Raw genomic sequence first — 25,558 nt, 5'->3', positions numbered from 1 at the left:
GGAGGTTACTGACGTAGGCAGTAGCAGTACGAGTAGCAGTACAAAACCCTAACCCTGTCAACATGAGTGCAGGGAGATGTTTCATTGTATAGCACACACACTCGCATACTAGGCAGTTGTGGACACGCGCTTTAGCATAAGTGGTGATGTTAGTGGTAGTGGTGGCAGAGTTGCAATAAAATGTGCGGTACATCGTGTATGGTAATTGCGACTGACATTGATTGAGGTGGAATCAGCGGGACAAGGGGCTGCTCAAGGTACAGGTACCGGCCTGTTGCAGTCACTTGACTGCAACTGCGCCTGCTGCAGCCAGCACCGTAAGTTCCATCGTTGTGGAAGGGGCGGGGGGATTTCATCGATGTAACAGTTAGCTTCTTGGACGATGGTTGCGCGCGTGAGAGCCATTGCTGCTCACACGGCGCGCTTTTCCTTTCTTGTCGCGACTCATTCATTCATTCATATCGTATTCAAACACACATCAAGCAGGCAGACAGGCAGGCGGTCCTTACTTAATTTTTGCACACACCCTGCCAAATTGGCTGTCTACCCATGGTCTACCCCCGCAGCAGCAGCAGCAGCAGTCCCGCTCCCCTACCTCCCACACAAACGCTTGTGCCTTTCTGCAGCGTCTCTGTTCGGCAGGGAGGAGCCCGAGCCTACCTTGGAGCCCTGAACAGGAACGAACCATTGTCCCCTCTCAACAGATATCCAAAGTTATGAGGCATCGGTGCCTCCAAGACGTCACGCAGCCCGTGGCCGCAACAGCTAACCAGCCAGGTAGCCAGTCCTTCCTCCTCCCAGCTCCTTCAAGCCCTAAGCGCCTTACACAGCTACCTTTCAGTGAAATCCTTACAAGTCCGTTAAACTTGATCAACCGGACCGATATCGGGCTAACAGGATACCAAAGCACAACAAGTTCATCCTCGGCAGCTCGCGAGCATACCTGAGCACCTGTCTACAGCGCTACTGGCTATGCCCTCACATGCTCACATGCTCACCGCGCGTCACAGGCCTGTAATGCCAGTAACCCTGCAGCTGCTAAAACCCTACTCGCCAGGACTGACGGGACCAAGCAGCAGAGGAGCCTCGTGTATCTCCCTAGTGCTACTGCCGTGACTACGACGTGGTGACGCGCTTGATCTCGTACATGATAGACGGCACGTTGACGGCCTCGCGCACCAGCGTCAGTCCGTCGGCGCCCTGCCGCTTGAGCAGCTCCAGAAAACTGCGCGGGGCAGAAAATCGGGAGAGGCGGAACATTGAGGTGGAGGAGCAGGAGGAAGAAGAAGTAGCAGAAGTAGAAGAAATAGAGGAGGAGGAGGAGGAGGAGGGCGAAGAACCGGTCCCGGTGTAGCTAATGTACTCATACGCCTGCCTGAAGTCCTGAATCCTCAGGGTCCGGGGCCAGCCGAGGGAGGAAGGTGATGGTGATGAGAAGGGACACAAGCGATAACGGTGATGAAAGGCGCAAGTAGCCTTATCTTGAAAATCACCATCATCATCATCATCATCATCATCGTCTTCTTCTTCGTCACCGCCCACCGCTCTGCCCCATTAAAAATTCGCGGTAAGAACCCCCTTGGCCCCCCCGTTCCTCCACCCACACCGACCCACCGTGTGTAGTACTTGAGCAGCGAGGTCATGGACGCCTGCAGCACGTCCCTTCCGCAGCTGGTCTCCGCGAACTGAGCCGCCACCTCCAGGTGCATCGACTTGATGGCATCCTTCCAGCTGATACACAGCCCGGGGGGAGGACGGAGGGGTAACTTACATCATGATGATGGTGATGATGATGATGATGATGATGATGATAATGGTGATGGCAAGGATTGTGATGGCGATGACGGTGATGGTGGTGATGGTGGTAATTGTGATGTTCGTGATGGTGATCATGATGATGCAAGACAAAAGAGCAGCAGCAGCAGCAGCAGCAGCAGCAGCAGCAGAGGATCAAGTGCCAACACCCAAGGTGGCAACACGGGGCCGGACGACGAGCCCGGGGAGGAGTGGGAGGCAGCGGGTGCTCCACTATGGTGCTGGTGCTGCTGGTGGTCGCCTCGGGCCGGTAGGAGGTGGAAGACATCTCCTTCCTGAGAGGATGACTCGACACGGGGAACCACCACCACCACCACCACCACTACCAGCACGACCTACCGGACGGCAAAGTCCCTAAGAATGGGCGCCGCCTGTGCGGGTGCGTATCCCGGTATGTGTTGTCCCTCCGGCACCCCGCTGCGCTTGGCCGCCTGCTCCGCCTTCTTGACCCAGTCCACCAGGTCGCGGAAGTGGACCGACAGCTGGTCGTCAACAAACAGACCCGTGCAGGACGCCAGCTGGTCCTGAACGGACACGAAGTTCGACGGGAGGTAAACTCCAAGGGAAGGGAAGTTCGAGGGGAAATGAAGTTCGAGGGGAAACTGCAGTCGTCCAAACCACCAACTGCCGTCGCGCCGGACAGTGGAAGGGGAGGGGAGGCAATTATCAGGAGGTCTAAACAACATGCACAAAAGAGCAACCACTGACGTCCTAGGGGGCGGAGAGGAGAGGAGAGGGAGGCACGCATGCCCCCAGGGGTGGTAAGCCTGTCAAGCCACACAGGCTTCCCCGCGAATCCCCCCCTCCACCCGACCCGACCCACCTCGCATTCTTTCAGGTTGGTACGACCCGTCCGGCCGATACCCACACTAGCCGCCGTACCACCAGAACCCGCGGTCGCCGCTGCTGCGGCCGCTGCCGTCGGCCCGGCGGCAGTACCACCCGCGGCGCCGCCGGAGGCGGATGACGAAAGGGTCGTGGAGGGTGCCGTACCACCCGCGGCGCCGCCGGAAGCGGACGATGCCAGTAGCGCCGTCACGGCTCCGGCCCCGACAACGCTGCCGGCTGCCGCTGCACGCAGTGCGATGTGTATGTGATTGTACTGCACGATCAGGAAGATGATGCCGGTTCGTCGATCCTTGAACAGATTGGACATTCTCAACAGCAGGTCGTGCATTGCCTGCCACATTCGCTCCATCGTGTCCACGAAGGATTGAGCCTTGAACACGCCTTTTTTGCGGAGGCAGGGGAGGGGGGGGAAGGGAGGGAGAAGAGATGTGCGAGAGAGGACAAAGGCGCGTGAGGGGAAAAAGGGGCTTGCCTTTTCCTGGGTTATCACGGATTATTTATAATGAACTGATGTATAAGCGTGCATGCATGCATGTATGTACGTATGTATGCAAGTGAACTGCTGTGTAATAGTTGCAAAAGCTGCTACTTCAAGTTAAAAACGCATGTGTTTTTTAAGTAAGCTGAGGAGGGTGACGGGTAGGGCCCCCACTTCTTCTACAAGTCCACAGATAGAAATAGCACCTGCATTGTTGTCCTGCGGCGATTCTCTGCCGCCGATAGGAGGGGAGGGGAGAGGTGGTGGTGGTGCGCATGCGCAGGAACTCTCAGTCTTCCCGCGCCGCTCGCAGCTGGACGGCTCACCTGGATCGCTGCTGTCGTACCCCGCCATAAGCACGAGCATGGATGACGACAGCGCCGCGTACCTCCTCGTCACGAAGTGTGCCCCCGTGGAGTCCAGGAACAGGGAGCGCTCCACACCGGGGCGGATGGACTGAAGCTGTCCGTCGAACAGAAGCTACGGGGGGAGGGTAAAAGAAAGAAGTGGGGGAGTACTTTTAAACAAATCAAAAAACAGGGAAGGGAAGATGTCGATCCAACAACAAGGTTATTATATTAGCAAATGCTCCGATGGCTCGGCAGAGATGTTAAAATGCATCGCTGTAAAAAGTGAAAATCCTAATGTGAAAAAGGTTGCTTTCATGGCCAGCGAAGGCTGGAACGAACCTGAAAAGCGGGCTACTGCGTAGGCGTGGACGTGCAGGGCTGAAAGGCGGCCGCCTCCTAGGAGGCTCATCCACTACCGGGTCAGGTTCCTGGTTCGCCCGGCCAGTTCGGAGACCCTCCCCTTCCTCCCCTCCCCTTCCTCCCCTCCCTCCCCCTTCTCCCCCCCCTCCCCTTCCCCTCCTGTTATCGCAATATTGCGCTCTCCTCCTCCCCCGGTTGCCGTACTACCTTGAACCGCGGCCACAGCAGCAGGTGCACCCGGTCCAGGTAGTCGTCCAGGGTGGGCACCCGGCGCCGCATCATGAGCTTGCGGTGGTCGTGGTTGATGCGGATCATCAACAAGATGCAAACCAGGTCGCCAATGCTCTGCACGGGTGTGTGCGTATGTGCAAATGTGCGCATGTGTGTATGCGGAGAGGAGAGGAGGAAAGAGAAGATAGGCGAGGACAAGAGCGGGAACATGCACACCCCGCCTCCTTGGACACGGGTTTGCCTTTCCTCCGCCTCCATTCTTGCTGCCCTGTGATACGCTGTGCTGTGTGGTGGCCCCCACTACCATACAAAAAAATATATATATATATATATATATATATATATATATATATATATTTATATGTATGTGTTATATGTAAGTAAGTATGTATGTATGTTCTTCTTACCATGTTTATCTACCATATGAGCACAAAGCACAGCCCCCCCCACCCCAACCCCCCCACCCGGGCCCCCCACCTGCAGGCTCTGCACCAGGTCTCCCTCCACCACCCCCACCACAGGCGCAAACATGTCTCGGAACACGGGCAGCCCCTCGTCCTCGTCGAAGAAGTCGCAGCAGAAGAGGTACTCCGAGGTGGCCGTATCCAAGAGCAGCTTGTGCACGTTGCGGAAGATGACCTGAGAACCGTAACAAACAGGTACAGAACAAGGTAAGAAGAAAAAGAAGAACATGGGGCATGAAGACAGACGGGGGACTGGTGAAACCGGCAACATCACTTCTCCCGTTCCATCCCAGCCTAACCCACTACCACCACCACCACCACCACCACCCAGGTTGATGGACTGGGGGGCTCTTTCCCCCCAACCCCCCCTGGCCTCTAAACCCGCCCCCACACACACACCATCTCCCCCCATCGTTCCGCCTCCGCACCCCCCCGTCCGCACCTCGTAGGGGTACTTCTGCCCCGCGTCCTCAGCCTGGTGCGGGATGATGGGTGGCTTATCCAACTGGTCCAGGATAGCTGCCCGCTCACCCAGGCTGAATGTGGCCTCCTGCGGGGCGGGCCGGGGCGGGTGAGGTCGGGTGGGGTGGAGTAGCCAAAAACAGGCAAGAAACAGGCAGACAGACAGGCAGATCGACAGATAAGGACAGACAGACAGGCAGATCGACAGATAAGGACAGACAGACAGGCAGATCGACAGATAAGGACAGACAGACAGGCAGATCGACAGATAAGGACAGGCAGACAGGCAAAGATGGATGTATCGGCAGGGTAGGCAGGGCAGGCAGGCAAACCGCGCAGATAGATATTACAGGCAGATAGATATTAGAGGCAGATAGATATTAGAGGCAGATAGATATTGCCCGAGCAGCCAGGTAGGCAGGGGTAAAGCCGGGAGAGGGGTTGTAAGGCTGGTACAGCAACAAAAGAGTGGCATGTCTTTCCTTCCCCCCATGCGTCGTGGCATCTCAGTTGATGTCGAATCGGAAGGCCCGAGGAGTCTAGCGCCGGGAGATGGAAGCCCGCCCCCGCCCCTGACTCCCCCGCGCTATCAACCTCTCTTGTCTACCCACCCCCCTGAACCCCCCCCCCCACACACACACGCCCCACACGCGCGCGCCTCACCGTGGTCGCCCGTGCAGTCCCCTTTCCGAACAACGCCGTAATTCCGGCCCCCCCTCCGCCCCCCTCCGGCGCCCCCAACACGTCTGTGGCCCCAGCCACCGCCGCCTGCATCTTCTCCATGGCGCTCTGGTAGGTGCGGAAGTGCGAGGCCAGGATGCGGGACAGCACGGACACGTACTCGTTGCGAATCTGGGGGCCCATGGAGGAAAGGAGGGAGAGAGGGAGGGAGGGAGGGAGGGAGGGGGGGAGAGAAAGGAAGAAGTGTCAAGAGATGTTGGTGTCCCGGAGCGGGGAGAGGCGGGGAGTTGGGGTGATGGGCCTTGGGCGTAAGGAAGATGCATCTTCTATCCCCTCACACGAGGAAAAGGAGGAGGAAGGGGGGGGAAGACGAACCACGAACGAGTGAAGCTGATGCCAAGGGGGAGGAGGAAGGGGGGGAGGAAGAGGGGAGGAGGTAAGACGGTTCGGCAGTGTGTGGAATGTGTTGCGAACGGCAAATAAGAGTGCTTTGGGAGGTAAACAACCCCGTCTCCTGCCCCCTCCGCCCCGCCAAGCACCCATCCCCCCGTCGTCTTCGGCCCACACTGTTCCCCAACGTGTTTTCACAACGGCAACACAACCGCAAACGTCCCGAGATCCCCCCCCCGGGAACATCCCCTTAACACCCAAACCCCGGGAGCACCTCCGTGTACACGTCCGGTCCGTGCGCCCTCAGGAAGCGCATAAAGTACTTGTACTTGAGCAACACGGACTGCTGGATGATCTGCACGTTGGTCTTGGGCCGTTTCAGCTGGTAGACCTTGTTCATCATGAAGTCGCGAACCTGTATGCATGTATGCATGTATGTGTACGTGTGCGCGGGGTGGGGTGGGATGGGGTGGGGGTGTTACGTGATGGGCGCGATGTGGGGCAACACGGCACTGGCAAATTCCCCCCCCATCCCCCCCGCACACACGTGCATTACACAGATAGCGAGAGAGAGCTCACGACGGAGACAGAGAAAAGACAGAGAAAAGATAGAGAAAAGATAGAGAAAAGATAGAAAAGACAGAGAATAAGAAAGAGAAGGGTTGCAGAGAGAGAGGGGGGAAGGATAGAGGGGTAGTGTGTGGCTTTGTGTGCACACACACTCACACTCACACACACACACTCACACACACACGCACTCACCTTGGTAACCGCCTTGATGCGCAGCTTCTCCAGAGCGCTCTCCACGTCGCGCTTGGCCAGCGACCCCCGCGCCACCGGGTCGTCCCGCAGGAAGTTGAGTTTGCGATCCAACGCCAGCAAGGGCTCCATGAACTCCTCATTCACCTGGAGGCGGAGGAGGGGAAGGAGGGGGAGGAGGGGGAGGAGGAGGGGGAGGAGGGGGAGGAGGGGCAGCGGCAGCGAGAGGACCTAGGGTACGCGAAGACGTGGCATGGTGACACCCACCACACGGGCCACGAGCCACGGCATCAAGGAGGGAATGGAGACACGGACTAATGGACCACTGGGTTAGTGCGGTTAGTGTAGGTGCTGCTGTGGTCGCCATTCCGCTGCCAGGATGACTGGAACCAGCACCGCCACCGGCACACAGCCACAGCTGACAGCACCATCACGGTGTCGCGCCTCCTCCTCTTCCTCCGCCAGGTGGGAGCGGTCTCAATGGCGGCGGGCGCCGTGAAAAGATCCTCCAAGCTATTTACGACCAGCTGTGTGTGAACGAGGTGAGGGGCCCACGGGGGCAAGAGGCGCTGCTCTTCCTCCATGCAGTTTGCTTGCTTCCTTTCCGCCGACTGTCCCCCCTCCTTATCCCAGTTTCCTACTCTCTTCCTCACAGAGCCCTTCGGCTTTCCGCTTTCCTGCCGCTGCTTCAGCCCTCACAACTCTTTTCCAGGTCTCGACCACCAACCACCCAGCTCAACGCCTTCCTCCCCTTTCCCCGTCGTCCTGGCGTATCCGTCTCCCTCTGGTATTAGTATTAGCATCACTCGCCTGTGTTTCGTCTTTCTCTTCCCCCCAGCTTCACTCGTTCGTGGTTCGTCTTTCTCCCCCCCAAGCCCCGTACCTACTTCGTGGTCCATGATGGACGTGACCAGCTCATCGCTGATCAGCAGCTGCTCGATGAAGGAGCCCAGCTGGGCCTCAGCCGCCCGTCGGTTTCGGAGCTTGGTGCCCATGGACTGCGACTGAACTTGAAGCTGCCGGATCTCCTCACCCACCTGCGGACATCACCACCATCAGCCGGCAGCGGAAACGCAGCTGAGGCCTCAGCCCCCTGAGGATTTGAATTTAGGAACCTCCCCAATGAATTTGAATCAAAGAACCCCCCCCAATGAATTTGAATTAGAGAAACCCCCCAAAGGATTTGAATTAGAGAAACCCCCCAAAGCATTTGAATTTAGGAACCCCCCCTATGAATTTGAATTAGAGAAACCCCCCAAAGGATTTGAATTTAGGACGTCAACTAGGGGGAAACAAACAAAGGAGCTTCTCGAGCTGTTTGTTCGACATCAGACGTGGGGACGAAAAAGCTCAGACGCTCAGGCTATCTATCATTCCATGAACAGGCTCATGTGAATTCACCACTGGCCCATTCCTCCACCCCATCGCAAGCGCTTCCCCCTATCCTCCCAAAGGCCGCTGTAAGGATTACTCTCCACCGAGGTCAGCCAGGTTAGGGAGCAAGGAACGGGAAAGCAGCAGCAGCAGCAGCCGCAGCCGGGGACAGCGACCAACGCAGCCAAGCTTCTTTGACCCGCCGCCGTTCTCAACCCGTTCCCATGCCAGCAAGTGCCCCAGATCCGGAAAACCAGATCCGAGGCACTCGACCCCACGGACCCAGGTCTCCGGCTCTTCGCGACCGCATCGGGGTTCGATGCAAGCGCAGCCTCAGGGGGCCCCGCCCCGGTCCGCCCCCCAGGGGGCCGCCGTTGGCGTCTGGCGCACACATGGGCGTGTGTGTGCCCTAACTCAGAAAGAGTCCTCAACAGCCCCGCTGCATCCGCTGCCAGTCGCGCCCTGCCCACCCACCTTGCCCAGCTCCGACTGAAACCTGCCCAGCAGCTGCTCAATTCCCGACAAGATGGAATCGCACATCTTGATCTGAAGGGGGCGAAGAGGAAAGGACAAAAGGCGAGCGGGGAGGAAGTCAGTGGAGGTAACGCGCACGCGGAGGTGACGTGAGGGACGGGCGGCGAGGAGAGGGTAGGGGAGAGCGGATGGGGCCGGGGTTCGATAGGGGGCTCGCGGGGAAATGGGGATTGTCCCGTGGTCTCTATAGCGGTGTATCGCCCCCAGCCCGGCTTTGTTTGTTAATGGTCACCCATCATGCGTGACGTTGAGAAGGGTAGAGCATGTGATGCAGGCAGCCGTGAACAGACGTCTTGTAGCTTCCTGGGGTGACAGCATGAACCTAGCGCCGGAGCCGGTCGGTCACCCTGGGAGCTAATCCTGTAGTCACGGACGCCTTTGGCCAGTCGGCAGCTCAAGCAGGTACATCGGGGGCGACAATTAAAGCTCAGGTTGCAGACATAGTAAGTAGGGGTGTGTAGATGTAAGCCCCCGCGCCCTAATCGAGGCTCACTGGACAGGGCGAGGAGTACGCCTGCCATGCCTTCCCCTGGCTTAGCTCAGGTACCCTCCCAAAGACAAACCTGATTGTGCAGTTCAACCATGTTGTCGCTCTCCTGGATGTAGTCCTGGATGGACTCAAGCTCAACCGTCCGCAGCTTGTCATCGATATCCCGGGCGTACTCCTTTACGACACGACCCTGCTCAAGGATACCTTTGATTACATCATGGTCCTGGAACTCCTCCAAGTCCTTGTCAACGTCCTGAAGGCTAATTACGCCTCCTTCTCCCAAAAAGTCAGTAACGCTGACATTCTCGCCAAGGGGCGTCACGTCTGTTTCCAAGTCATCTCCCTCGAACAAGTCATTCATCAACTGCTGACGCAGGTTCTCTGCATACTTTGCAGCCTCTGTGACACCCGCGACAGCCATTTTTGCCAAAAGATGAAGATTTCTTAGGCAAATCCTAGTGCAATAGTTACAAGAGGCATGTAGATCTCGCACACATGATGCGGGTTCTGTCCTGATCAACTGTTCCTTTTGGTACAGGCTACACACGCTCCTACCTAAACAGCCAAAAATGCTAAGCAGGACAATTCATGGAAAAAGTAAAACGATGGGCCGCAAAAGTAATGTAGTTCATCAGTAGTACAACCTTTCAACAAATGCGTCAGAACACCTTCCTAAACTCGCTGGGTCATCAGAACGACACAATTCTGGTCCACAACCTAATATTATTAACATTGTTGACCAATGGACATTACATATGCATGGCAGGATGTCGACCTCTTAGGACATAAAGTTGGTTTTATCTGTGCCGTGCGAGGCACCTAATCCAAGCGTAGTGTTCTTCAGCGCTGGATAGTTATTCAAGCGGCACGGTCGACTTGTGATCCTCGTTTGGGACGTTCTCGACAAACACTATGGGACGCAACCCTTAGAAGCGCAGTCGACAGTGCTCCTACAGCCTTAGAGGTGCATCATCAACCTTATGTTTATATAAACCACTGATATATTTGTTCAGCTCACCACCATCGCATATTAACACACAATGCCAGCTGACGCCGCGCGGAACTATAGCTCTCGCGCTGGGTCGACAATCCTGGATGCGATAGGCCAAATTGACTCGAACGGCAGGGGCTCCGATGGCCTTGGTCGCAATGGGAAAAGCCCTGCGAGCGCTTCCGCTCGCCTCAAGGACATCGTCGACAGGTACGGTCCGGGACGGCTCTAGCCCCCCTCACTGCCTGCGATAACTGAATATTTGAATATATCCCCATTCCCTACGATATATCCATGTGGGGAGCTCAAATATGCTCCTCGAGGTTTGGTCGTCCGTGACTACAGGATTAGCATTCGTGCATCGCCTGTAGCCTGAGGGTGAATTATACAACAGACACACGCGCTGACACGCTCAGATCTAAACAAGATTTGATCTCCAACTCGGCGTCTATCCCAACTGCAGCGCGCGTGCGCTGAATCTCTCTCTCACATCGCACCTACCGCGAAACTGCGATTATGCAAGCACGCGGCCGCCCGCCATTTCGCCGCCGCCGCCGCCTCCCAACATTCCAAATCATCTTGCGCCCTCTACACCCCGCCCGCTGCCCCCGCCCTCGGAACCCTCCGCAAACCCTCATCTCCACCTCCACCTACAGCTACCTACGCCAGCTGTACGGCGCAAACACATCCACGCGCGTCTTAGCAGCTCAGGGGTTGGGTGCCTTGACGTCATTCTTGCCGCCCGCCAAAGGCCCGGAGGCGCTTCGCCTAGCGACAGACCTCGGAGTGGTGGAGAGCCTCACCGATGTCTTAGCGGTGGACGACGAGTTGCCCGTGCAGGTGTGTCTGTATGTGTGTCTGTATCTGTGGGTCTGCATCTGTGGTCTAGCTGGAATTTCCTCCTTTCAATGTCGTACGGCGCCGTACGGTGTGGTAAAACGGTATGGTACGGCACGCGCAGGAGGCTTGTCTTATGGCGCTCGCTGCGCTGCTGCTGTCCACTGCGTCGTACGAGGATCACGCAGCGCCGGTGCGGCCGCCGCACCTCAAGGTGGTGGGAGCAGCTCTGCTGCGGCCGCAAGTGGTAGACCAAATCGGTGAGGTTTCCTTTTTTGAAAAGGTTTTGGACTGTAAAAATACTGTAAAACGGTCGTCATGGGAGGATTTCCACATTGGCTGATGTGCTTTCGCTGGATCTGCTTGTGCTGCGGAGTGAAGGGGGGAAGCCGGAGTGGAAGTGCGTGTGGGGGGGGAAGAGAGGGGAAATGTGTTTTCTTTGCGGGGAGAGTGCCAGATTGGGGGAGGCCTCTGGGTTACGTGTGTGCGATGATTTGAGCACTTGAATACATTGTAGAGCTCTTGTGCAATTATGGCTCTGACGGTGTTGAGCGATGCACCCAGAGAATGATATAATACGATGTTGCTGTCGTACAGGACAGATCCAGTCGGCACCATGAGCCATGTGTGTTTAAATGAACTGAACATATGATTCGTGTATGTGTGTGGAATGCTGGAAACGATTTTGTTGCGACGGGAGGAGGTGGGCCTGGGTGGGATATTCCTCCACCGACCTGCTGAACGAGCCGCAGGTGCCGCAAGTGCGGTTTAACCCCCTCTCCCGCCACGGCCCTGCTGCTTTTCACCCGCGAGCCCCCTAAAAACACGCTTCACACACACATACACACGACGCACAGACATACATACGCACTCGGGGACGTGTTTTCTTGGCGATCCACCTTCTGGGTTATTACCCCGTAATACCGTGGCACGTTTCCACCGCCTCCCCCCCTCCCCCCAAGGTTATGTGCTCACCGCCACCACCAACAGTCGAGTGGTATTGGCGGCAGCGCGCGTGGTGGCCATCACTGCGCCGTACATCACACAGGTATGTACGGCATGGACCACCGAAAACCGAAAACGGGGCCTTGTGGGGCGTTGGGATTTTTTTTGAGGCATCAGCCATACGGGCAAGCGGACCTGTATGGGTAGGGGCTGAGGAATGTGTGTGTGTGTTTTGGGGGGCGGGTTGAGGGGAGTAAATTAGAATGTAAGAAAAGGTCATGTCGGTGGGGGAGTTGCGGTTCAGATGTCGATGAGAGGACGTACGGGACCTGAGGGTCGTATTCTGCAGTACATTCCCGTACCCGTACCACTTCCGCAGCTGAAAAACGCAAGACCTAAGGGCTGCGGTACTGCGGGTACGACAGAAACGTACAACAGAAAATTGTCTGGAGGGCTGAAACTATGCCAGCGGCAGCGGCATGAACGACTATAGGGTGGGGGGTGGGGGGGAGGGAATGATGGAAAGAAATAATGCGCGCCGCCCGCAACAGCCGTCAAAACCGATTTGGCGGGCTCTGCTAGGGTTTAGTTAGCGGTACCAACCGAAAAAACGTATTGTGCAGCGCCAACCGATTAACCTACAACTGGTAACGACCTTCAGGCCAACGACGTGTACATTCTGGACAGCCGCATCGTGCCGGCGCTGCTGGCGGCCGCCGCCGCCAGGCCAAATCCCCACGGGCGCCGTACAGACGACGGCGACGGCGCCGCTGGCCCCACCCCTGCCGCCGTCGCCGTCCCGACGCCCCGGGATTCGGCTGCGTGTGTTTTGGCGCTGATGACGCTGGCGCAGAGCACGCCGGATCTGTACGTCGAAATATGTACGGCAGATTTCCTGCAGGCTGTTTCCGTACTGTACGAGCGCTGCATTGACCCCGACCTGCCGTCGGACGTGATGCTTCCCGCGGACGCTGCGGAGCTGTTGCTGCGGTGTGCCACGTTGGCGCCCAACCCCGGGTGGCCGGTGACGAGACTGGCCCCCGGGCTCACACGTTCCCTGGAGCGCAGCCTGGAGGTACGGACAGTACGATACGGACTTGCAGTGTAAATCGAATCGTTTTTCTTTAATAAATTTACCATTTCTTTTTCCCAACTGTGTGAGGTAGTGACCATGCATACATACATACATCAGCCAGCAACGGAGATACGGCCCACTCGCGCGAACAGCGCGCTCTAGTCTGTCCACCAAGTCGCCGGTTCAATCCCCAGTGCGCGCGCGTCTTAAGGCAGGCGGCTGGCAGAGGTTAAGGCCTGACTTCTGCTCCCAGTTGACCCAGTCGACCCGGGTTCAAATCCGCCTGCCGGCTCCTCGGGTGTTTGAGGAGTGATGAAATGGGAGGTGGCCCCCCATCTTATGGACGGTGTAGGACGTGATAATATCAACTTGCGAGCTGACCAGGAACTAAGTTGATGCGCCGTTGATCCGCTAGATTTGGTTGGATGCTGGTGGTGAGTTGCCGAACTCAACGAATACATTCTGAAGTCGGATGGGGTGACGGATTAGGGTGCCCCTCTAGCAGGGGAGAGCAGGGACTGCCCCGGGAAAGGGGGCCGCTGGCGAAGTTAACCACCCTGTAACAACATACATACATACATACATACATACATACATACATACATACATACATACATACATACATACATACATACATACATACATACATACATACATACATACATACATACATACATACATACATACATACATACATACATACATACATACATACATACATACATACATACATACATACATACATACATACATACATACATACATACATACATGTACCTCTGGGAATGTGTGCAGAGTCAGTACGGCACGTGGATGGCTCCATGGGGTTATACCCGCCCTCCTCTTGGAATTAAGTTGTCCTCAACTGCTCCTCCGTTATCATATTCTCAAAGAGCCCGTGGAGGGCACCATGGGCCAAACAGACTGATGTTTTCGGTATCGTCTGAACGACGGGACGGGACAGATTAGTTAAGAGGTAGAATCATTAGCGCCGAACAATGAATATATATGATATATTATATATATATAGTATAATGAATATGAATCATATAATGAAAAAAAATAATATCATATATATTAGCGCCGAACAATGAATGAGTGCAGGAGTTGTGTGACGGTGTCGGGGGTCCTTTCCTGTGGGACTTTGGGGGGGGGGGCGACCCGCCTCCGCCTCCGTTCTTTTTACCCCGCCGTCCTCTTCCGCATATCCGCCGCATATCCCGGTGTGATGAATGGAGAGACGTACTGCCGTACTGCCGTACTCCGGTGCTGCAGCAGCAGCAGCAATGCATTTTCCTGCATTTGAAAATTTTCCTCGCCTCTCGCGCCTCTCCTCATCTTTTTCATCATTCAATGGCATCTGTGGACGCCGGCGGTGCTGTGTGGCCGCACACAGGAAACCGACGTGTTGGGTTGCCTGGTGAGCTATGTGGCTGTGGAGTCTGGGAACTTGCGGCGGCTGGGGGAGGACCTGGCGGCGGCGGCGGCGAGCAATGCGGATGCGGTGGTGGATAGGAACCGGTGCGTGAGGTCTGTGAGCTAACTGCTCGCTGCCTGAGGGGCCGTCGTTTGGCCTTTCCTTATCCTGCGTTGTACGGCACATGTATCCACGTCACGGCACAATATTCAGGGATGTGTGGCTTGGGGGAAGGCTGTCCGAAAGAAATAAATAGAACGCACATCGAACTCACAAGAAAGAGTTATTATCCCATCACTTGCTAATAATCGCCGTCCCCAGGGGAAGGGGATTTTCCCGTTGCCTCCTCACGGACCCCTCCCGCGCGCCGTACTCGTGTCTCATGATGTAGATTGGAGCTGGAGCAGCTGCAGGCGGATTTGCAGGAGCGACGGCAGCAGCTGGCGGAGGCGCGTGTCGCGGTGAAGACTGCTGTACGGAGGCTCGAGGTGGCGGAGGCGGCGGAAGCAAACGCGCACGACCAAGTGGCGGAGGCCGCAGCGGCGGCGGCGGCAGCTGAGCGCGGCGGCAGGGTTGGCGGCGGCGGCGCTGCTCTACGTCAGGCCCGGCGGGAGGCTGAGGTGGCGGCGGCCGCCGCCGTTGAGGAGGTGTCTGAGCATCGATATGCTGTCGAGGCGGCGGAAGCAGCGGTTAAGGAGTTGCAGGAGTCTGTGGCGTCGTTACGGCGGGAGATGGCGCCGCTGCGCTGGCAGAGCGACAGGATGACAAGGTTGAAGTCCAGCCTGCAGGTCAATGGGGGGATGGGTGCGCCTGTGTCAGGTCTCAGCCTGCGTCGAAGGGGGGGGAGGTTGCAGCTCACAGGAGAAATAGCGCTCGCAGGATTTCGATAATGGACCTGATGACGAAAATCTCAGAAAAAATCAGAACGCATTGCTGATAATTCCGTACACAAGTACGGCAGCAGTAGCAGCAGCAACGGTAGCAACAACAATGGCGACAGCGCGCTTTTCCCCCACACGCGTGAACAACGCAAAGAAGGTCGCCTGATTTGGAATTCCTAAGCCACCTCCTCACACCTCGCATCTCACACGCAGCGCTCAGAGAGAGATCTACTGAGTCCGTAACCCACCCTTCCTGGGAGAGCACATACATACATACATACATACATACATACATACATACATACATACATACATACATACATTTGCGCTGTTGCGTGCCGGCCGTCGTTTCCCGTGCGGCCTGACCCGGGGGCGGAGTGCATGAGACTAACCAGCCGTATGCACCCGCCCCCCGCGCTGTGCTTCGGCCCTGGGCCCCCGGCTTTTCAGCCCACAGTGTAATCAACGTCATACATTTGTGGTTTCGGCGGTCTATCCCGGGCCCCTGCAGTGGTGATCGGGCTTGTGCGTGGTCCCTTTTCTTTATATGGCTACTTATCCCCTGGACCAGCCCAGGAAGGGACAGGTGGTGGAAGTCAGTTGTTTTAAGGTGGTTGCAAGACGTCTTGTGGTGTCGAGCTCTCTTAGCCTTTCTCTCTTGGAGGTTTTTTGTTGGCCTGTTAGGTATATCAGGAGCCCTCCCCTGCCGAGACTGCCCTAACCGAATTTTTGTTTGTTTGTTTTCCTCCCTTAGGATCCCGTTTTCGTTGGTGGTGTTTTGGGGGGTTGTCTCAGAGAGCCTTTGACTTTGCCCTAGCTGAGACTTGTGGACTCGCTCTAGCGGGACCTGAGAGCCCTTCGTGATGTTTTCACTGCAGCGCCATCCCCGGATGGAGGGGCAGCGGAGTGGCTGCGTAGAGTGTTGGCAGTCTGAGTCGGGGTCGGGAGCACACAAGACTAACCGACGTGTGCTGTGTGCTCCCGACCCTTGCGCTGTGTTTCGGCTTCGGCCCCCGGCTCTCGCGGCCCACAGTGTAATCTAAGTCATACATACATACATACATACATACACAATCGCGGACGTCTCACGGGTTGTGTTGCATGTATGTCCACCTGCTCTTCGCTGTGCTGTTGCTTGCAGATCTGGCGCGACCAGTACGGGTTCAAGAAGCCCAGCAGAGTGAAGACATCAAAACCCAACCTCCCCATGCTAACAAAGGTAAATGTGTTGCGGAGGCGTGGGGCGGAATGGGGATGTCAGAAGGGTTCAGCTCCCTTGGCATCTCCCTGAGTACTCTTTGCCTGGTGTTACATTGGGGAGGGGTGGGTATGGGTGGGTATGGGTCGGGGGCCGATTGGGGGGACGAGAACCCTGAGGGTAGTCTTTTGCTTGGGTAGAATATATTTATGGCGGAAAATTGCAATGAAGTACAGGTATACATGATGACATGCCGTACATTGTTGTACGGATGTTTGCAGATCAACAGAATGTACAACCTATCCTATATGTATGAATGGGGGGGGAATGAATCCTGTTACAGCAAGGTGTAGTGCAAGTTTGCAGAAGGACGTGAAAAGCTGCTTTGTCAGTGCCCGTACAACCCCATTTTCTCCCGGTCCCATTCCCTAAAACCCTCTAAAACCCTAAACCCCCTCTAAAACCTCCTATAATCCCGACACCCCCAGGTGCTGGCATTCCTAGCAGCAAAAGGAAACCCCCTTCGCAGCGGCAGCGACAGTAGCAGCAGCGGCGGTAGCAGCAGCCCGAAAACTGGCGCATCCTCTCCACCCTCGCTTTCCCCCTCGGGCCCGCCTTCATCAGCACACCCAACATCACCCCCCCCTAGTAGGGAGCATGTGGCGGTCGTACAGGCCAAATTACTGGAGTCCGGACTGGTGCAGGCGGTGGTGAGACTGGGGAGGGGGTGGCATGACACGTGACACGCGACTCGTGACTCGTGGTGGTACTTGTACCGTTAGGTGGGGGTCCTAGGTCATTTATGCAGGCATCACTCGGGGAGAGAGGATGTGCGCGTGTGGCAGTCCGCAACCGGCAACAGTGTTCAATAAATAGCCATCATTCCTCCTAACCACTATTTATCATCTAGTATTTGGTCGTGACCATGATCATCATTATCATCTTCATCTTCATCTTCATCATTATCATTATCATCTTCATCATTATTGTAACGACGCAAGGCCCAACTGAGCATCCCGGGTTACGCCTTTGCTTTGTTACAATGGTATCGAGACGGGGCCGCACGACTTCCGATGAAATCTTCGGGTCGGTGGTTCGATTCTGACAACAAGCAGGTATCGCAGAAAGCGATATCATGGGTAATGGATAAACCAGCGCACAATGCGTGAGGTGGGATGGCTCCAATGCTCGATATAATGGCCGCGGACGTCCATTGCTAAAGGGGGGGCAATGTAACGACGCAAGGCCCAACTGAGCATCCCGGGTTACGCCTTTGCTTTGTTACAATTATCATCTTCATCATTATCATCTTCATCATTATCATCTTCATCATTATCATCTTCATCATTATCATCATCATAGTTTCAAATTGTTTTTTTTCGCGTTGTCTTTTGCCTCATGCGTCCATGCAGGTCCAGCTGTACACGGTATTGGGCGGCGTTCAGTCGATCTCGAAGGAGCTGGCCGCGCTGGCCGGGGACCTGGCTCTGCACCCCGATCTGGCGGCTGCACTGGAGGGCGCCGCCACTCAGCTACGCCGGGAGGCGGAGGGACTGGGCTCCATAAACCGCAGAGCGGAATTCCGTCTCCGAAAGGTGCGGGGGGGTGGGGGAGGTGCCCCGATGAGGAAGCCACTCAGATTTAAAGCATATAAACACACATTCCTACACAGAGTTGCACTTGTCGATTCGGTGCGATCGTATGCGTGTTAGACCTTCATGGACACAAAAACGTCATTCTTTCCTTCCTTCTTTCCTTTCCTTTTCTCTTTCTTTTGGGACATATAGATTTGCGCTGAGGCCGCCAAACTGCGTAAGGCCCTCCAACTCGAGCTGCCGCTGCCCGAGGGGAGCCCACGGGCCGCGGGCATGGAGCTGGGCCCGGGTAATGGCCTGTCACGGACCGTACGGCAGGAAGACGTAGAGCAACGGCTAGAGGTACGGAGATGTACAGCCGTATGACAGTATGGCTCTTGGTGTTTTCGTACATGCTCTAGCCCAGTCTTGGTAACCCCAAACGTTTTGGTTGTACGGCATTGCCTTTCGCCGTTTTGCATCAAATCACATCAAGAGGAACGCGGGCGATGTTGGGGGACCCCCCCCGGCATCAACTCCGACAATATTAAACTCTGCGTAGAGAGGTACGACTCTAGTAGGTCTCGACGAGACGTAGAGTAATGGTATCGGCGATGCCTTGAAGCTTGGACATCAGCAGTTTGATGTTTGCACTCCTGAAGAAGCCCCCGACGTAAGCGCGATTTTGCCAATATTCCGAAACGCTACAAGCCGTCGCCCGAGAAAATCCTTAATTCGATGTATAACCTGAAAAACCCTGGAACCTTCTTCTTTTCCTGCCATGTTCCAGGCTCTGGACGAGGAGGCTGGTGACCTGGAGGCGGCTTTGGGGGACTCCGAGGCGCTTGTGGGGTTCTTACAGGACAAAATTGAGGTGGGTTTGTGTGTGCGTTGGGGGGGAGGAAAGAACAGAGGAGGGCTGGTGGGATGCTGGTTTCTGGTCATGCTTATGTCATATGGCGTTGACCTATTCGTGTTAGCACCTTTTAGAATGTGTTAGCGCCCACATGTCGCAATATCGATTCTCGCCCCGAGCATACTAAATGTTTATCTTGCCCCTTTCCTCCTTTTCTCCTTGCCTCCATTTGCTGCAAGAGTGATTTTTGTTAATACTTCACCCGTTCTCCCAACCCCTTACCCTCGAGTTGTGATTTTATGTTCCCTTCATTTCTGATAACCTCCCTCCTCCCGGTGGCCTCGCAGAGTATGAATGCGGCTATGTCGGCGCTTTCCGACAGCCACGCCGCCTTCCTCAAGGCCTTTCCCGCGCAGGCTGCGCCCGCCACACCCGCCATCGCCCCCAACAGCAACAACCGCCGCAACGGCCACGATGCCAACGGTCACGTGCGTCCTGCGTCTGCTGCAGGCGACGACAACACGCCGCCGCCGCCGCCGCCTGCTGTGGCGGCGACGCACAACCTCCGACCCGCTTCTCGTAGCATTCTGGCCAAGGACCCCTCCCACCCCGCCGGGCATCTTTTGGGTCAGCTGTCGCGTGCGCTGACGCCTGTGACCCGTGGGTCGGTCCTGAACCTTTCGGCGCTGGTACGGCAGCTCCTGGGTCGGCCGCGGGATGGCGGTGGCGGCACCGCCGCTGACATCTGGCCGCCATCGCCATCGCCCCCGACAAGCATCAACCCCGCAAGCTCTGCATACGCCGGCGGCGGCGGCGGCGCCGTCGCCGGATTTAGATCCAGATCAGCTGGCAGCGCCATGTTGGCGGCGAGCCGGCCCAGCTCTGCCGGAGGTACGGCAGCGGCGGGCGGCCGGGCGGCGAGGGCGGCGGCGGCGGCGCGGCCTTCTTCTGCTCATTCCGTCGGTTCTGCACCAATCGCGGAAAGGTAGCTGGGTGTGGATGTGATGAAAAGGGACAGCAGGGGGGGCTCCGTCCCCCTCCCGCCAAAATGAAAGCGTTCTGCTGCTTTACTGATCTTCTGAGCCGCGACGAGGGAAATGGCGATATGGGGAGACAGGAAGTGATTTCACACCGAAGCGAGCTCCGTAGCAGACCCGCGACCACGCGTCTTTATGATGATGTCTGGTACGATGATTTGTTCGGTCGTTCGTTCGATTATGCGCAACCCTGTCATTTTTTGGCAGTTTGCCTTTCTCTCCTCCCTCCCTTTTTCCCATACCACGTATGTCTTGTCTATCTGCGTCTGTCTGTCTGTCTGTCTGTCTGTCTGTCTGTCTGCTATTTTTCTGCCCGCCTCCCGCTTCCTTCCCTGGACTCATCAAATCCCTGGGCGCATTACCTGGACAGGTCCGTTCTTAGCGGCGGCCCCAGCAGTACCCTCGTTAATGGTCTCGGACGAGTAGGCTCCAGTACGGCAGCAGGGTACGGCAATGGATTGGGCGGTGGCGGAGTTCCCAAACCCCTTCCCACCGAAGCCAACGCCCGACTGATGCGGTATTCACGGGAGTCAATGTACGGCACCATTCAGGTGCGAATGGTACGGAAAACATCCGCTACATTACGTCATCATGAAGATGTAAAACCTAGAGTAATGCAATAGGGAGTGTATCTAAGCAGGCATTTCTTGTATTGGAGTGTTGAGTGAGTGATTGTTAGTGGACTGGACTACGAAAGGGATTTGGGGACTGGGATGGCTTATTAGGAAAGTGGGAAATAATTTGCAGAAAAGCAGGAGAAAAAGATATGTATGGGTCAAGGATCGATCAGCGGTTGTGTCGTGGCGCAAATATTTGTCAGTAATTAAAGTATAACATGTATAGATCCAAGACGGAGATTTTCTCCTCTGGCAAGTACTTCTCCTTTACATTCGCCCTTAACGGCCTTAAGGGTACACCGAGCCTTAAGGCTACACCGAGCCTTAAGGCTACAACACAACTGTTTCCCTTCTTCCCCAACTCCAGCATCCTCGGCTTCCTTTCCTCCCGAACTCCAAAGCCCGGACCGGGTGCGATGCCCTGTTTGATCCAGCCGCCTTGGCCGCCATGTGAGATTTACTTAACGCTAAAGTTGTATGACTCGACGATATCCTCTCTCACATCACCCATGTCTAAGAACATTCGGTGCGTCTCCCCTCAACTGCAGTCCGCCTTTAGCCCAAAGGACAGCGACGGGAACGGGATCGGTCTAGTGCGACTGCTCAGGGAAAAGAACATGACGCGCAGTAGCGCTGGCGGCGCCGTCGGTATCGCGCGCAACAGCCACGGCGGCGCTGGCCCCGTACACGCCTCCGTCGCATTGACGTCCGATGGTGGGTACTACTACACCACAGCCGCGGCGCCCGGGGACGTGACAGCACCCGTATCGCTGCCGCTGGCGAACGAATCTCGGCGTGTCGTACACCAGGTGGTGTCGTCGATCTTGTTCGATCCTGTTGACGCCGATGTCTTGGGTCCTGGTGTCGTACGAATGTCGGCGGCGGCGGCGTCGCTGACGCTGCCAGCGGGGCCGAACAGCCGGCCAGGCACAGCGTACGGCAGTAAGGCCCAAGCGGCGTCTAACCGCGGGTCGCCGGAGGCGACGGTGGCGGCGCCGCCGGAGGTGGCGCAGCCCGGCGAAGGCGACACGGTCAGCGTCTTGGACGCCTTGTTGCTACAATCTGAGCTGCTTTGCGCGGTGATGCAGTCCCTGGCGACCCTACAACAGTTTTCCAAGTACGTCTGTACGTCTGTATGTCTGTATGTCTTGATGGGCTTGTAGTCGGGGATTGGAATTTTAGAGTTGGCTGCGGGATTGTGAAGACTAGTGTGAGGGGAGTGGGCGGGCAGGGGGGGGGTTTAGGCTCGCGTGTTAACTGGGGGGACTGGTTTTGGTTTATTGATGTTTTATATCTTGATGTCTCTGCCCGCCAGAACAACCGGCAGCCGCCGTCAACAACACGCCTCGGATGTTGTAAACGATGACGACGACGATGACGAGGATGAGGATGGGGATGATGGGGCAATGGCGATGTGAAGGAATGTATATCGTATTGCGTGTGTATCATGACACCGCCACCCCCGCCCCGCCGCCGCCCCGCCGCAGGTCCACCATCCGTACATGTCATCTGTCAACGACCGTGTCGTACGCCTCCCTTCAGCCAGGCAGCCTGGGGCCGTACATGGCGCGTCTGCACGGCATGTGGGCGGGGGCTATTGCACGGCACCCGGAAATGCGAGTGCGAGGTGGGCGAGGGGTGTTGGGGGAGGGGGGAAACCAGGGGAAGGGGTTTCGATGTACGGCGGGAAGGTGCAAGCTAGTTTTAGGTGGGATGGGGGGTGGCAGGGACAAGGGGCAGGCATTGTGGGGCTCTCTGGCCGCCAGAATGCCCAAGGGAAAAAGTGAGGTAGGGCTGAATCCAGAGAGTCCAGAGAATCCAGATTCAAATCCAGAATTGAAGGATAAAAATTCAAGATTTAAACAAGATGCACTCGAACCTATAAACGCGTACTTCGGCCCACACAACCCCCCTAACGCCCAAACGCGTTTAGGCATTTGATCATCACCCCAAGCCCGTAGGTCGGTAGGTGGCTTTGATACGTCATGGGCCGTCCTGTCCTGTCTGGCTCATACTAACAATATGTACGGCCTGCCGTACTTGCCGTACTTCTCCTGTCTCGCCTTGGTACCCCACACCGCACCTGACTCTCCCCTCCCTCTTCCTCCTTTCCCTACATACATACGTACATACGTACATGTTTACGATACTGCAGTTGCGGAGGCCGTGACTGAAATCGCCCGGCTGGCGCTTGTCCCGTACTCGGAGTTCGAGTCTGTGTATCGGGACACCGGTCTCGTGGAGGTGCTGGTGCAGATGCTGGCCAGTGGACTGAGGCCTCCGAAGGTGCGCGACCTGCGCGACGTGACCCGCGTGGGTATGCCTAACGGTTCACGAGGCCTGCAAATCAGCCTGACACCCAACAACTCAACCACCGTTTTTCTTTGTAAGCCAAACTCCAACCAAAAATCGCAAAAATAAAATTTCAGTTATAAAACCACCATAACCCACCAACCGTAAACCCTTTTCCCCGGCTTCCCGGGAACTTTGCTGGGCGCACTGTTGCCTGTGATTGTACGGACCGTACAAACAAAGGCCGCCGCCGTCGCCGCCGCCGTCGGAGAAGCGATTGTTGGCGGCCCCGTGGGGATGGGTGCCGGCGGTGGTGCCGCTGGCGCTCCAGGCAGTGCCCTGCGGAAATCCCGCCATGTGGGGCGTCTTAGTGTTACCGCGCCGCCGACTTTGAGGATGGGTCTCGTACAGCAAGCTGAGCAGGCGGCGGCGGGTACGGCACTTCGGGCCATCAGCCATGCACAAAGCGAGGTGCTGGGGGCGATTGGACAGGACGCGCAGGTGCGCGTGTGTGTATGTGCTGTACGTGTGCGTATGTGTGTTTAATTCTACCATCCGGTAGAGCTCCCACCCTCCTCCTCCTTCCGTCGTCATATCCCCCTCCCGTCAGCCCAACCTCTCAAATACACCCCCTCCAAAAGCACAAGCACACTCACACACACACGCACGCGCGCGTGCGCGCCTTTCAACAGATCCAACCAGTTCCATCAGCGTCCCCCCCTCCACCCCCCCTCCACACACACACAGACACTAACCCCCCATCTCCCCTGCAACCAATACCTGCAATCTACATCACCCACGCAACCCACACTCATTCCAAACCCCGAATTCCCTCTTCCCCCCTTTCCCCCCCCCGCCGTCAGCTCCTGACCCGCCTATCCACGGTCGTGTTGGATCACTCCATGAGCTGGCCAGCCCGACAGGCAGCCGCCGACCTGCTGTCGGACCTGGTGCTGGGGGGCGGTCCAGGGGCGGAGGCGGCGGTGGCAAGTGGGGCTTATGCCGGCCTCATGGAGATGCTCAACCGGGACATGTACCCCTTCCTGAATCAGGTACGCGTGGGCGTGGTGGTCGGTCCATTACTTACTTTGATAAACTAAAGAAAGTCGTACAGCTGTCGTACGAACTGAAAACAGGCCGGATGGCATCGCTGAGGACCACTAACATCAACATGCGAAGGTCCGACGACACACAACCCATTTAAGGAAGCAACCCCGGCGGCCCCCCCTGCCCTAGCGCGTATTACTGCTACCCCTGCTGCCGTACCACTTTCCGTACACTTCCACTGCTGTATGGGAGAGATGCATGAAAATTTGCTTAGTGGGCGTCGTCTGGTAGGCCCAGGCTTTGGTGTGTGGATGTATATGGTATACTGCTACCTTTGTTCTACGTTTGTACGTTTGTACGTTTGTACGGCGTTCCCACAGGACCCGCGCGGCAGCAAGGAGACGGTGGTTTCGGCGCTGGCCTGCTTGGTGGCTCATCCGGAACTACTAGAGGGGGTGGTGGCGGCGGCGAGGGCGTAAGTCTGAGAGTGTGGAGGGGTGGGGTAGGCGAGGATGGGGTTGAGAGGTAACCGTCGCCAACTTCTAACGGCTAACCGACAGCCATGGCCGTCATTGCACCGAATCGCGTCGCAGCTAGACAGCCTGCGCCAGAGAATGCACAAGTTTAACACTTATGACACTATTAGTGTTTGCATCTTGGCTTCTTTTTTTCCTTCATTATTGTCGCCCTGCCTGGCCTCCTTCGTCCCCACGGGATTCAGTGCCCTGCCTGGTGTCTCGCTGTCTCTTGCTGCTGACGTGTACGATGGTGTGTTTTTGCAGTACACACGGGCCATCTTCTGGGCTACCCCTGAGCAGCTCACATCAGGTCATGTCTGCCATTCTGAGAACACTGTGGGGTGTTGTCTGGCAGGTTCACACCACCTACATTTCCGATCGAACAGGTAAGGTCCTTTGGTAGAGTATGTGTGTAGGGGCCGGGTGGGGCGTGCTGTGTGTTTTGGACGCGGGGAAGAGTGCGGGGATGGTGAATTATAACACAGGCTTTGGGAGAGAGGTAACCCGAAGCAGCTGGTGGACGTGATGCAAGGGATTTAAAATAAGGACGTGTTGGAATGTTTGTGTTTGGTTGCCTGCCTGTGCTGCGAAGGCCGCGGGCGGTATGTGAACCCGGAGCTGGTTTCGGCGCTGACATCAACAGCTGCGACCGCCGCGCGCGAGCTGGCGGTGCTGGCGGATACCGTGGATGAGGCGCGGCGCATCATGATTAGTGATTTGGGATTGAAGAGCAAGATCACCGGAACGTTCTTGCAGGTGCGCTGCGCGTTTGGTGCACAGCAGGGTGCGCTGTGGGGCAGCAGCTCATGAATCTTCATTCCTGTTCCGTGAAGCTATCGATTTGTGGTGTTGAATTAAGATGTCTTGTTGGTGGCTGGCCGACCAAGCCGCATGCGATAGACAGGCAACACCTTCCCAACCTCTGCGCGCAGATAATTAAGGATCCAACATTGAATGAGGCACTTATGGAGCTGCGCAAAAATCTCTCCTGAGGAAGGAGCGTCGAGCAGTGCACTTAATTGCTGGAGCATCGAGA

General features: G+C 56.5%; 2 protein-coding genes across 2 annotated transcripts; one reads left to right on the top strand and one right to left on the bottom strand.

The window, feature by feature from the left end:
• Positions 1-1,116: 1,116 nt before the first annotated feature.
• VOLCADRAFT_80331 (uncharacterized protein) lies at positions 1,117-9,598 on the bottom strand (the record flags this gene model as incomplete). The annotated part of the gene is made up of 14 exons (XM_002948648.1): positions 1,117-1,215; positions 1,605-1,731; positions 2,155-2,339; positions 2,855-3,045; positions 3,469-3,622; positions 4,060-4,197; positions 4,561-4,722; positions 4,990-5,094; positions 5,658-5,861; positions 6,355-6,495; positions 6,843-6,986; positions 7,727-7,876; positions 8,688-8,759; positions 9,311-9,598. The coding sequence occupies 14 exons, from the start codon at positions 9,596-9,598 to the stop codon at positions 1,117-1,119; spliced, it is 2,160 nt and encodes a 719-aa protein (XP_002948694.1).
• Positions 9,599-10,277: 679 nt separating this feature from the next.
• VOLCADRAFT_104018 (uncharacterized protein) lies at positions 10,278-25,514 on the top strand (the record flags this gene model as incomplete). Its single annotated transcript, XM_002948766.1, has 24 exons — positions 10,278-10,438; positions 10,885-11,068; positions 11,190-11,325; positions 12,028-12,113; positions 12,672-13,085; positions 14,482-14,606; positions 14,894-15,306; positions 16,525-16,706; positions 17,070-17,291; positions 17,994-18,176; positions 18,369-18,518; positions 18,946-19,029; positions 19,359-19,499; positions 19,644-19,902; positions 21,033-21,076; positions 21,214-21,782; positions 22,153-22,292; positions 22,821-22,951; positions 23,201-23,458; positions 23,821-24,009; positions 24,385-24,479; positions 24,787-24,908; positions 25,115-25,278; positions 25,455-25,514. The coding sequence occupies 24 exons, from the start codon at positions 10,278-10,280 to the stop codon at positions 25,512-25,514; spliced, it is 4,512 nt and encodes a 1,503-aa protein (XP_002948812.1).
• Positions 25,515-25,558: the final 44 nt, after the last annotated feature.

The sequence above is a fragment of the Volvox carteri genome, assembly GCF_000143455.1.
Source record: "Volvox carteri f. nagariensis unplaced genomic scaffold VOLCAscaffold_11, whole genome shotgun sequence".
NCBI lineage: Eukaryota > Viridiplantae > Chlorophyta > Chlorophyceae > Chlamydomonadales > Volvocaceae > Volvox > Volvox carteri.
The sequence above is the reverse complement of the archived record's forward strand: the minus strand, read 5'-3'. Positions and strand labels throughout refer to the sequence as shown.